This window comes from Semicossyphus pulcher, unplaced genomic scaffold, assembly GCF_022749685.1.
Source record: "Semicossyphus pulcher isolate SPU_LCO1_2020_fin unplaced genomic scaffold, fSemPul1.0.p SCAF_3, whole genome shotgun sequence".
Taxonomy (NCBI): Eukaryota; Metazoa; Chordata; class Actinopteri; order Labriformes; family Labridae; genus Semicossyphus; species Semicossyphus pulcher.
This window is the reverse complement of record NW_027211704.1, coordinates 5,520,829-5,533,802: the sequence shown is the minus strand read 5'-3', so window position 1 is coordinate 5,533,802 and position 12,974 is coordinate 5,520,829. Positions and strand designations below refer to the sequence as shown.

Below are 12,974 nucleotides of genomic sequence, written 5' to 3'. Positions count from 1 at the left end.
AGATCAAGGGCGGCCTCTCCAATTATGACAAATTAGCAGACGTCCCCAGGTAATACTAGTTCCCTGCAAATAGGACCATGGGGAATAAAATTCAGGAGACTTTGGCAGCTTCCGCGGCGCTCTCAATCTCTCTTGTTTAAAATCTGTCTCTTGTAGTCCTGCAGTTTAATGAATCCATAATGCTGAACCAGCGGCGCTGACACAGTCCTGAGTTTGGTTTCCTATTTTATTCTTGCCCCATGTATGTCATGTCTTGTTTTACATCCTGCCCCAGACCTGTTTTGTTCTGCTGCCCACCTGCCACACCTCTGCCTCTGTAAGCCTGTTTGTGTTTCCATTAAATGTCTGTTATGTACCTATCCTGCCTGCCTGCCTGTCTCTGTGTCTGCATTTGGTTCCAGCTTCCCTGCTGTCTTGCTTCTCGTGACAGAATGCATTCTGTGCAGACGCTTTATGCAGGGTGGCTGACGAAGGAAATGTAATACAGGTGTGTGAGTAGAAGAGTCTGGGCTGAACAGGTGACACCTAGAGGGCGGGGCAGACAGATGCTGTGTTCGAAATGCCATACTAAACTAGCAGTACGTACTGATGTGGCCAAACTGTAGTATGTAGCATGTATGCCAAAAATACCCGGATGTCGTACTGATTCGGAGAAAATCTCCAGTATGCACCGGACCAGTCTGCCTCGCCTACTGTATCCCACAATGCAAAGCGCTGGAACGTCACAGCGGCAGTTGACATGACGGACAGCAGCAGCATTCCAGCAGAAGGGGGCGCTATAGCTAAAGAAGCGGCGGTTATTGTTTACTTCTGCCTAGCGTAGCATACTGCAAGATGAATTTAAAAAGCTCCTCCATAGCACAGACTACCGCCGAACGCAGTATGCAGTATATAGCATGTAGTATATAGTATGTAGTATATAGTACGGCATTTCAAACACAGCCAATCAAACTAGAGGGAAACACACAGGAAGTGAAACAAAACATCACAAGCAAGAGCTTAAAAATAAAATGGGACACACTGAAAACCAAACTCAGGAGGAGAGGCCCTTCATGGTCCCAACTGTCAAACATAAACTTTGATTTCATGTATCTTATGATGAGGAAACTTTTATATAGGAGACTTGGAACATTGGAAAAATATCAATTAACATGTGGCAATTTAACACAGAAATGGGAATGCAAATATTGGTCATGGAAAGCGTCGTTATATAACATGGAAAATGTATGGAAATTGGTCTTAATGCAGTACAGCCATGGATAATCCGAGTCTCTTCACTTATTCTCGCCTCCATTTCAGCAAAATGCCTCCAACTCAAACAATTTTCCATTTCTGGGAAATTAAATCTTTGTACAGTCGCACTTTCTTCATGCTATGTGTGTAGAAGTGAGTGAAATTCCCAATAAATAATAATGTCCACAAGTGTCTATAGTCACCAGTCCATGCAGGATCTCTGCGACGTCCACGTGAAGCTTTTCTGTATCTGCAGAAGTGCTTCTGCTGTAAGTCAAGCATTTTAAGGGATATAAAAAGGTCGAGGTCGGATCTGAAAAAGTCTTGGCCTCATTCGAAACAACTGAACTGAATTACAGAAGAAGCCATGATTGAATTTTCTTCTCCTCTGCGACCTTCCGCAGAGCTGTTAAAGCAAAAGTTTGACGACCAAACACTTAAAGTAAGTCATCACTTACCTGCAGTACCAGCATGTCCCAGAAGCCCAGAGCACCTGGACTACATCAGTGTTCAGCCTTTGGCGGCCACAAACCAGGTGGGACTGGACTAACTTAATAGACTCAGAGAACGAGATGTAATTTGAGGATCAAGCTGTATCAGGACGGACAGGTTAGAGCCACGGGGAATGTTCTGCGCTCTGTTTACAATCATACATGTTTCCGTTCAAAGAAGATTTGAAAAAACTAATTTCAAAACCATTTCCTCCCATTTGCCTTCCAGTGGATTTCCTATTTGAGTGAAATTCACCTGTGTTTGCAGTCCTGGTAGACCCCTTCCCCACTAGGGTGCTGTTCTTTTAACCAGGCTATTTCTATTTCTGAACATTGAGGCAATTTCCTCCTGTTTTCCCCGAATCACACTCTGAGACTTAGGAGACAGATAGAGTTTCACAGTGGGTTAGAATTAGGGACGAGCCGGGCGGACCATGGAGACAGACTGAGATAATCTGGGCAGATGCTTGTGTTTGTACAGCTTTTGGGTGAATGGCCACCAAAGGCCTTATTTGCACTGCAGATTAAACGTTAAATGGGTTTTGGAGCAGCAGATACTTAGCGGGGAAAGTTGTCGAATGTTAGGACACGCAGCATCTCTCCTCCTCTTCCCTGTTTGTCTCTGCCTCGCGCGCTTGTCTGTCTCCGTCTCCTCTCGCTCACAGTGATTTGTCAGCAGTGGAGGTAGCAGCTGTTCCTTTTGCATTGTAATGTCTTTGATCGTAATCATTCGTGCCAGATACCTCCAACCTTGGCATCCTCCACCCGATGGAGCCATATGGGCGAAGATGGAGGAAGCGGAGGAAACATACAGGCGTCTTTGGAATCAGTTCTTTGATTTCTGTGTGCTGCGGTGTGGGAATTATGGACATATGTGCTTTACAGCTTCACATGGATGCTCTGCAGGGCTGTGTTTGATTATTTTTCTCATTCGTTCACTCACTGGGGGTAGTCTCTGCCAAATGTAATGTCTTTTCCCTGTCAGGTCTCCATGATTTATGCATGCAAAAGCAATATAGGGCTGCACATCTGTAACTGAATCAGCCTGAGAGGAGATGCAGCTTTGTTGTACAGAAAAAGCAATGTCAACTCAGACGAATAAAGACACTACCTCAGAAGATGGAGCAGACAATAAAATTACAGGCATGCTAGGGGCTGAATATCAGGCTAGTAGTTACTGAGCCAAGTAAAAATGGCTCTTAGAGTAGAAAAAACACGACTGGAGAGCTGTTCTGCACTTGTTTCTGGGCTGGAGAGTAGAGCTCACATTTCACCGCCCCTCATTCTCTATTCCCCTCAGCTGCACCGTCCACAGATCACTCAGAGCGCCGGTCGGACTCCTCTGTTTACCCCTTGTTCTTCTTCTTGCACTTAAGCGACGTTATGGATGAGGGGTTGCTGTGCGGCCCCGGCAGCACGGCTCACACGCACACGCTGTGAGGGTTTCCAAAAGAAAAATGCAGCCAGCTCTGTCTTCTTCTGCGCTCGCTGAATTATAGAAGACCCTCGATTGCACTTGAGCTGCATGGGTTTTCATCACAGAGCTGGAGGTCACTTTGACTCTCCCCTCCATGCTCATCATATATGCAACACGAGGGCTTCGGCAGTGCAGAGGAGCCTGCTTGAGGTCACCATTAACCAGGGAAGACCGACAATGAGATTTATGGAAGAGGAGACAGAGCTGAGGAGAGGGACGGGAGGAGAAAGGCATGCATGGTTAAATCTGACTGTGGCAGCAGTGCCCTTCATCTGCTCCCTGCTCTTAACAGCAATTTCAGACATAGTACTGTATCTGCATGTATAATGCATAGCTCTAAGATAATGGCATGCATTGCAGAGGAGGCTGCTGACTGTGTTGTGGCGAATGTGTTGGAATTGGTCCCCTATGTCACATTTGCCTCTGCCCGGGTCCCTCGCAGCATCCTGCAGTTATTAGGAGCAGAGCGTGTTGGGATGACGTAGTGCTGTTTTAGTGTTCCCCGCAGACAGCCTCTGTACTCTACCATCAAGATTAGTGGCTGGCTGGAGAGCCCTAAAGCGTGCAATATCTGCGCTGGCCAATAAACCAAACAAGTGTGAAAAAAACGCAACTGCAGTTTGCTCTAATTAAAGTCACTGGAAACCCAAATCCACAACAGCAACACAACTATATTTTAGGGTCTTATATGCATGATAGTAAGAATCTTAGAAGAGTCAAAACACACATGTTGTGTTCTGATATTAGGTTTGAATTGGGCCTGGTTAAGCCTGGATATTAAAGTGATAATCTGAAGGATCTCAGTTTCGTTCTCTTTGGCGTCAACTATGGCGATAAACGGTAGCTGCAGGAGCACACTTCCCAGATATCCAGACAGTGCTGCATGTGTGACGTCCACGGTTGGCTCTGGTTGTAACTCTTGATTTTCCTCACTGACGATCGCTTTCCTTTTCAGACTGTTTGCTTCATCTGAGCGTCGAGTTTGTTTCTTCTTCTTTGGATTATTGCTGAAGTTGTATCTGTAGTCATCAATCTTTTCTTTGTTTGTTCAGCCATAGTAGATTACTGTTTACTCGCAACACTTTCAGAAACCGGGAAAGCAGCTGCTTAGCGCCGCCTACCCTCTCTGGCAGACCAACCACTGCTGGGTGATGGAGAACGCGTCACTAACTGGGCGCCGCTTGAGATTTTTTTCCACCAAAGTTGCCACAGACACCCAGTCTGTAATACTGCAGATGCAAAGGCTTTCATCAGTGGGCCATAGGCTCAATCACCATTGTGTTACCTCATTCGGCGATAGAGACTTAACAGACATTTATTTACATGAAAATCTTTGAAATGATTACACTAACTATGAAAATTAAGAATTACTTGCGCAAACCAATCTTAAGAATGCTGTTTGCAGCCATTAGCATCTTCCAAGAGTGACTATTAGCGGCCGCGGGTGTTAGATATGAGAACTATCTTTATGCTAATGCTAACTATGATATGGATAGCAAAGCATTTTGTAACTCACCATTCTCTGACCAACTGAAAGAATAATATCAAACGGCCGGGCTTCCGATTCTGACTCAGATGACTCCAACTTATTGTTTAGTCAGGCAGATGTCAATCAAAATGTGATCGGCCACGCCCACACAGGCTTGAGAAATGGCGGCAAAAGGAGCAGTTTGGTTTTCCAATAGCTGTGAATGTTTATTTTCATTCATATTTTTGTGTAAGCTTAATGTGACTCTCCACTTTGACAAAAATATATTTGTACTACTTAAAGCCACATTTACAGAGACTTCAAAATGGAATCATGAACCACAGGCATCCCAACGGGACTAAATTAATTTACAGCACTTCCAGAGAATATTAGCCTCACACAGTGTTAGAATCATTAATCCAAATACTGGTTGTTAAGTGTTTTCCTCCTGCCTGTGAGGAACATCTGAGGGGAAGCACTGCTGTTTGAATTTACATTGTAGAACATAAAAATTAACCACAGGCCAACTATCACAAAATTTCACTGCTTGGCATCAAAGTAGAGATTTCCTGTGGGTATGAGCAGAGTTAGCATCCACGCCACACATTCTGCCCTCTGAGGCTGGAGTTTCTGAAAAGGCGGCCTTACGAGGTGGAGCCAAGCCGCCCTGGGCCTCCCCTCCACGACGTATCCACGGATAAAACACGGTGCACTGATCACAAAACACTGCTTTTTCTTACAAACCCCACCGGTCTCTTGTGATTCAACGTGACATTCACTTATAAGCCATCGCTAATAAAGACGGCATTTTCATGTCCTAATTCCCCGACTCATCACTGTAGGTACCAGCGACAGCCCCTGGCTCTGGCGTGCCGGCTCCCTCCTCCCTCCTGTCTCTGCCACGTTTGACCTACTTCTGTCTCCACAACATTGTAAACAGATCTACTAATTGCCTTCATTTATTCATTTGGAAGTCAAGTTCTGTTGCGGCTGGCGCCCTCCCAGCTCATTCATGTGTAATGTGTACAACCGTGGCCCTCCCCCCGATGACTCGTCCATGTGAGTTCACAGGAAACCCCTGACAAAAGTATCCCGTGTACAGTACATCACTAAGAAGAGCTGCAGCCAAAACTTTTCCCACTAAATCTGAAATAATCTCCAATAAAAGAACCGAGTTTCAGCTTCCATCTTGGAAATACCCTCTGACACAAAGACCCCGCGTGTTTGTGCCCATCTGGCCTGTAATCATAAAAGACAGAAGCTTATATGACTACTTCGTTCAGACGCTTCTTTGCCCCCTTGGTCTTCCTCTGTTATTGCTTTTGTGCCGTCTTATAAATCTAGGCCACACAAAACAACAGCAACAAAGAAATGTTTTTATCACCTCTGATGCCACGGACAATGACTCCCATTGTTGACTAAGTGTGAGAGCAGAGATGCTTCTTCTGACCTTTACAAAGACCGTGGCTCAGGGTGTTGACAGTGCTCCGGTTGTCACAAATCTATAATACAAAACAAACGCAACATAAACCTGAAGATCATTCTGTTCCTGTTACATCTGCCTCTGTCTTAGAGATGTTCTGACGCCATTATTTCTTTCCCAACATGATTCTGAGACTAAAAACTGGGAACCAAGAACCTCTCAGATACCTCGGTACACTGAAGGATCCGGACAAAACACGCTGAGCTAGCGATAGCAACGCAGCTTAACCAGATTTTTAACATGAAACTGCTTTATTTTGTGTTTTTCACTCTTAAAGTAATAATCTCGAACTTTTTCATTTAAATAAATGCCTGTTAATGAAAATAAATGAGGTAACACAATGGTGATTGAGCCTATGGCCCACTGATGAAAGCCTTTGTATTTGCAGTATTACAGACTGGCTGTCTTTGGCTACATTAGCAGAAAATAATCACAAGCGGCGCCAAGTTAGTGACACGTTTTCCATCAGCCAGCAGTGGTTGGTCTGCCAGAGAGAGTAGGCGGAGCTAAGCGGCTACACTTCCGGTTTCTGTAAGCATTGTGAGTAAACAGTAATCTACTATGGCTGAACAAACAAAGAAAAGATGGATGACTACAGATACAACTTCAACAATAAGTGAAAATCCAAAGAAAAAGAAACAAACTCGACGCTCAGATGGAGACAAACAGTCTAAAAAGGAAAGCGAGAAAAATCAAGAGTTAGAACCACAACAAAGTGAGCCAGCCGTAAACGTGTGCTCCTGTAATTACTGATAATTGCCAGTGGGCGGCGCTCAAGAGCACAAAAACTGAAATATTCAAAATTGTTACTTTAATTATCTTATCTTGAAAGTCTATAAAACAGCCTTTAAATGTGTGAATAAAAAACAGATTACTGATATAAAGTCAGCTTTCACTTACATGTTAGCACCGCACTGTTGTTGTTTGCTCACAAGATTATTTACCTGAAACCAGTTCTTTTTTTTGCTCTGCAAGAGTAGTTGCAAGAGATACTAGGGATGGGCATTTCAAGCTAAAATACTTTTTCGATAATCACTGGGAACTATTCGTCTATTATTCAAAGATCCTTCTTTTGTTATTTAACTGCAGTTAGCAAACAGCTTTAGATGCGCTACAGCCACCGTCTGACAGGAGTACTACATTACAACCAGGTTTATAAATTAATGACTTTTCGAATCTTCAAAATTCATGACTCATCCCTAAGGCATACTATATGTTTTTGCTGTTAAGGCTTCTGTTTTAGAAGTGTAATGCAGTATCTGAGGCTTTTACCTGACTGGTTTCTGCATTTGAACAAATTTCCTTCTGTGAGTGAAAAGGTGAAAAGGTCATGTTTTGCTGTCTGCAAATGTGACACCTTAGGAACAGTCATACTGTAGTTATGCTTTTTGACATTATCTACAAGGTTAAACCAGGTTTTCCAACCACATCAGGATCTGCTCACAAGCTTCACTAAAAAAGAATCACCAAATACCATGCACATACCATCAATGAAAGTATTTACAGAAGCAAATTTAAAAGCAAACACGATCATTTATGAATTTAACTGAATGCTTTCTGACTATTTGTTGGTGACTGACAAAGCAAAGCTTCATGCTTTCAAACTTCAGCGAGCATGCAGTGAAAATGATGCAAACAGACACAAAGAAACATCTACTCTGAACATCTTGGTTCATCTCTGATGGCAGATGGGTCAAACAAACAAGATATAGAAAAAAGCCAACCACCCCGTCTGTCCTATGAATCATGCCTACCAGGGCGCTGCAGCAGCTATGACAGCATTTCACCCCAATAAAAGCTGAACCCACAGGATGGCTTTGGTTCCACTGATCTCGATCCAGGTCAAAGGGTCGTGTTTGTGGAAGCACAAGAGGCTGTCTTCTCCCTCCTCTGCGCTGCGATTGGTCCCCGCTGAGAGCTCGAGTCCCCAGAGGGCCTCAACAAACCATGTTCCTGTGTGTGAGTGTGAATGAGTCACGTCTGGGCTGGAGCGTGTCTGAGTGGCGAGGCGGAGAATTCAGCGGGGAGGACTGCGCAGGGCAAAGAGTTGTCTCTATAATCCAGGGTAAACACTGAGCAGCATGACTGCACGCCTTAGACGTGACTAAAGCCGGGAGAAAAGAAATGGATGAAACGATGAGGCTGCTGCATGCCTACCCGGCTCCGTTCGCCACCAGCACTTCCTAATTTCTCTTCTTGTTTTTCCCTGTTTTGTAATTTCTCTGAGGATTTGACTGGAGACTTTCAACACTGAATTAACCTCAGAGTTGTACTGCTGGTGTCTGATGTTTAAGGTCATGCAGGACTCAAACCTGGCTTTGCAAATATCACTCCGTCTGCTATTTACTGTAAGACCTCCAGAGCGCGTGCTTATTAATTATTTGTAGTTGTGAAAAGGACAGGAAGTCTAATAAGATTACAATGCAAATGAAACCAAAGGTCGTCGCAGTTTGCAGTGACTTGAGCAGGAGAAATTCAGAGTAATCTGTTGAATGCCACGATGTGAAGACGACCCTCGTTGGATTGGTAAACAGGAAACCAATTGTCTGCTTGTTTTGAGGCAGCACAAGAATCTGCACAAAAGATTGAGTCAGATTTGTGTGATCTTAGCCGCCCACTTTCAAACAGCTCTTCGAAGCATTACATCCATTCCAGCATCCTTCTTTCACAACATAAAGCCCACATCACAAAAGATTGAGAGAAAGGTTTACACTCGAGGGAATGAGGGTTTCCGCTGACCGCTGGTTTAGGAAATTTGATTTGCTGCAGAATGAAGAAACATCTCTGTGTCCTTTGAAACATTTCAAAAACGACTTTGGTTTCATACAAAAAAGGACAAATGAGAAAATTGTAGTTACATCAAAACAGAAACTGGTTCAGGGACTCGTCAGCTTGTAAAGCAGATGATTTGAGGGATTTTCAGACGGAATTTGCTGGACACCATGTTGCCCAAAAATAAAGAAGCTGTAGCTGTTTGAGCCAATGCGTCCTGCCAAATCTCATCTTTCTGAGAACTAATAAAAGCGAACACAGTCGTTGAGTCCAGTCGGGAAAATAATAGTCAAGAAAAGAAAAGAAGCTCCTGGCATCCAACATTTAAAGAGATATATGGATAAAGATGGAAGACAAGCGGAGTGTGACTAACGTTGATTCATATGGCTCTGGGTAAATGTCATGTATTACAAATAAACAGCAGCAAACATTGAACTTCAGCGTTAAACTCAGCAACACAGTGTTTGTCAGATGTTGCTCTTTGGTGGCCAATTACTGCAAGAGTTGCTCACACGGAGTCTGCCAAATTGAGCAGAGTGGGTCGAGACACTCGAGCGACTTCTTCCCCCCGGTGAGAGCGCGGCGTGGACAGATGGACAGGAGATGCTGGAGTGGAGCTGGAGTCCACCCAGCAGGCTCAGTGTCAGTCCATCCGCTCCGTCCCTGGCTCCCGCTCAAGTCAGCTGGACATCGTGTTAGTCAGCCAATGGAGAGCACCCACCGCATGATGACCCCCACATTAGGATCTGACATGGCTGTCTTCATTTAACCTTTAGTTATACCGAGGAAGTCTCGCTGAGAAAACACCCTGTTTACGTTAGCTCCGGCCAAAAAAGACAGTTGCCTTTGAGGTGAAGCCTTCGAGCGCTTGGCAGGAAATCATGAGAGGAAATATCATTGAAGGATTTTTTAAAGAGTACTAATGGAAGAATGGTTAAGGTGCTGCGGATGTGGCACTGGAGAAAACAAAGGGCGAGATGGAAATAGCCTTTGGGAGGCAGATTGGATTAGCTTCTGCTGGTGCACAGACAGGATTTAGGGTGATGTAGGTGTCTTAATTTATGGTCCGTCCTCCTGTGCGGGCAGTTTTATTACTCCATTAATGGACTTGGATGAAGTAACAGTGCGTGTGAAGCCACTATATATATATACACAATGCTTGTGTTCCGTCTCTAATTTGACATAAAACCCCCTTTTTTTTGGTCTCAAATTAGCTTATTTTGTTTCAGCTGCATGAGAAACACCTCTCTTCAAACTGAAACACACATCACACAGTAGCTGTGACAAGGGGGGAAAACAGTAAACACATCAAACACCCTTTGTCATGTGTCTAACTCATCCATCTTCCAGTCCATAGTGTGTTTGAGGGACATTGTTTGTCCCCTGGAAATAACTACATAAAATATGCTAATGAAATTAAACAGGGAAGTGCGAGGCTTGAAGCCGCCTGGCTCTGAATCTCTAATGACTCCCCGCCATCCCTGGAAAAAGCCTGATTAATTTAGGAATGTCGGCCGCAGTGGAGAGTGATTAATTCCTCGTGGATTCAACCATTTAAGCGAACAAGGCAGAGGGGAGAAAGGAAAACAGGGAGCCCAAAATATGGACGCATAATTAATACATTTGGATCATTTAATTAGCCAACGAAACAGAGGGAAGGCATGGCTACAGAGTATCACTGCTTTGTTCAAGTAATAGACCACATTTAGTTCTCTGTTACAAAAAAGAGAATATAATGAGCCCCCCTGTTGATAGGGATGATATTGGACCATCTCTCGGGCTAGTAAATATGGGGAGACAGTTTGAACAAATGATTACTTGTTTCTTTGATGTCTCGTGTGTCTGACTAAGCAGAGACTGAGGGGAAAACAAGCACATACATTCCGAGTGTTGTGTCTAATGATGCCCTAAGAGCAATTTTTTACTCTTGACAAATCAGGAATCTTTTGAGTTTAAAACAAATATCTTTCTTGTGTCTTTCAGAAATATGTGAAGATCACTTGAGAAGGACGAGACGGCACTTCAGATCATCTTTTCAGCATAATCCTGCTCCGCGCTGACACACAATCCCAGGAGTTTTGTCTGAGCTGGGTGTTCTTCGGAGCCCTGTGGGGATGGGAACGTGCTTGGATAGAGGATGGACTTACTGCGGCCTCTCTAAAGGTCACGGTTCTCTAAAGGTCATGTCATGGCCTCTGGCACTGTGGCTATTGACTCTAATCTCTGTGAATCAAAAGACTGTTGGACAGACTCTGAACAACTTCCAATCAGAGAGGAAAGAGTGGTCTCTGAACCACCTGACTGTTCATCAGTCCACTGGGGCTCTGTATGTCGGAGCTGTCAACCGAATCTACAAGTTGTCAGCCAATCTCACCCTCCTGGTGTCCCATGATACAGGGCCAGAGTATGACAACAAAGCATGTTATCCTCCCCTGATTGTCCAGCCCTGTTCTGAGCCTCTCGCCTCCACGGACAATGTGAACAAACTGTTGCTCATCGACTACTCTCACAACCGGCTGCTGGCCTGCGGTAGCCTCTACCAGGGCGTCTGCAAGCTGATGAGGCTGGACGATTTGTTCATCCTCGTGGAGCCAACGCACAAGAAGGAACACTACCTGTCCAGTGACAACCAGACAGGGACGATGTTCGGGGTCGTTGTGCCTTCACAGGGTCAAGATGCGACCCTGTACATAGGGACAGCAGTCGGTGGCAAACAGGACTACTTCCCGACTATCTCAAGCCGCAAGCTGCCTCGAGACCCAGAATCCTCTGCCATGCTGGACTACGAGCTTCACACTGACTTTGTTTCCTCGCTCATTAAGATCCCCTCTGACACTCTGGCTCTTGTACCTCACTTTGACATCTACTACATCTACGGCTTTGCTAGCGGAGGCTTTGTCTACTTCATGACCATCCAGCCGGAGACGCCTGACAACGGGATGCCCGCAGGAAGCTCGCCTGGCGACCTGTTTTACACCTCTCGAATCATCCGCCTCTGCAAAGGTGACAAAAAGTTTCACTCCTACGTGTCACTTCCTGTGGGGTGCGTACACAGAGGCGAGGAATACCGCCTGTTACAGGCTGCCTACCTGTCCAAGGCTGGCAGGGTTCTGGCAAAGTCGCTCAACATCAGCGCACAGGAGGATGTGCTGTTTGCCGTGTTCTCAAAGGGACAGAAGCAGTTACACGACCCCCCGGATCACTCTGCGCTCTGTGTCTTCACCATCCAAGACATCAACACTCGCATCAAGGAGCGGCTGCAGTCCTGCTACCAGGGGGAGGGAAACCTGGAGCTGCACTGGCTGCTGGGAAAGGATGTGCAGTGCACCAAGGCGGTAGGTAGACCTCTTGTTTTCACCGCCTCTAAAGGTGTGTTCAGATCAACAGTGAGGCAGATTTTTGGGGCCACAATTAACGTAGAAAGACAGTAGTGAAACACAAATGTAGTGGCGGGTGATGTTGACAAGTTGAACAAATTAAACTCGTGCAAGAAGCTGGCATGAGGCTGTATCGCAAAAGCCTCTGACTTTCTGAGATATCAACAGAGATAATCGACCCCAAAAACAAGCATTATAATCTTCATAGTGGTCTTAATATTTCAGCATCCTGTTGACCCGTTTATTAAAATCTAATCACAGGAAAGCCTCTTTATTTCTGGTTCAAACCGCTGTAGGAAGCCATCTCTATGTTACGTTGTTTTCTAACTGAGAAATCCTGGTACAGAGCCGAGCCTGAGCTAACGGGACATCAAACTGTCCATTGGTCAGCCTAATGTAGCTAGAAGAAGCAGTGGAGTTAATCCAGACAGTTCCTGAGGGAAATAATGAAGTTAACAAGCCTGTGTGCGCCAACGGGAGGATGTCATGACAGCGTTTGATTTACTGAGCTGAAATTTAGTTTGTTCAATGACAATAAAGTATTCTCTTCTAACGGAGGGATAAGGAATATGTGCATTTTTGCTATGCTGCTTGTTTGATCACGTAAAGACTTATTAACTTATTCAGACCGTACATGAAGCGCACATACTGTCGAGCAGCTTTGAATTACACT

The 12,974-nt window shown here is 44.8% G+C and overlaps 1 protein-coding gene across 1 annotated transcript in view; it reads left to right on the top strand.

Moving 5' to 3' along the window:
- Window positions 1–11,038: 11,038 nt before the first annotated feature.
- Window positions 11,039–12,974, top strand: part of LOC138605325 (plexin-A2-like) — a 106,165-nt gene continuing 104,229 nt past the window's right edge. The window contains exon 1 of the mRNA XM_069677503.1: window positions 11,039–12,259. Within this exon, the coding sequence (XP_069533604.1) occupies window positions 11,039–12,259 (1,221 nt within the window). The remainder of the gene's footprint in view (window positions 12,260–12,974) is intronic.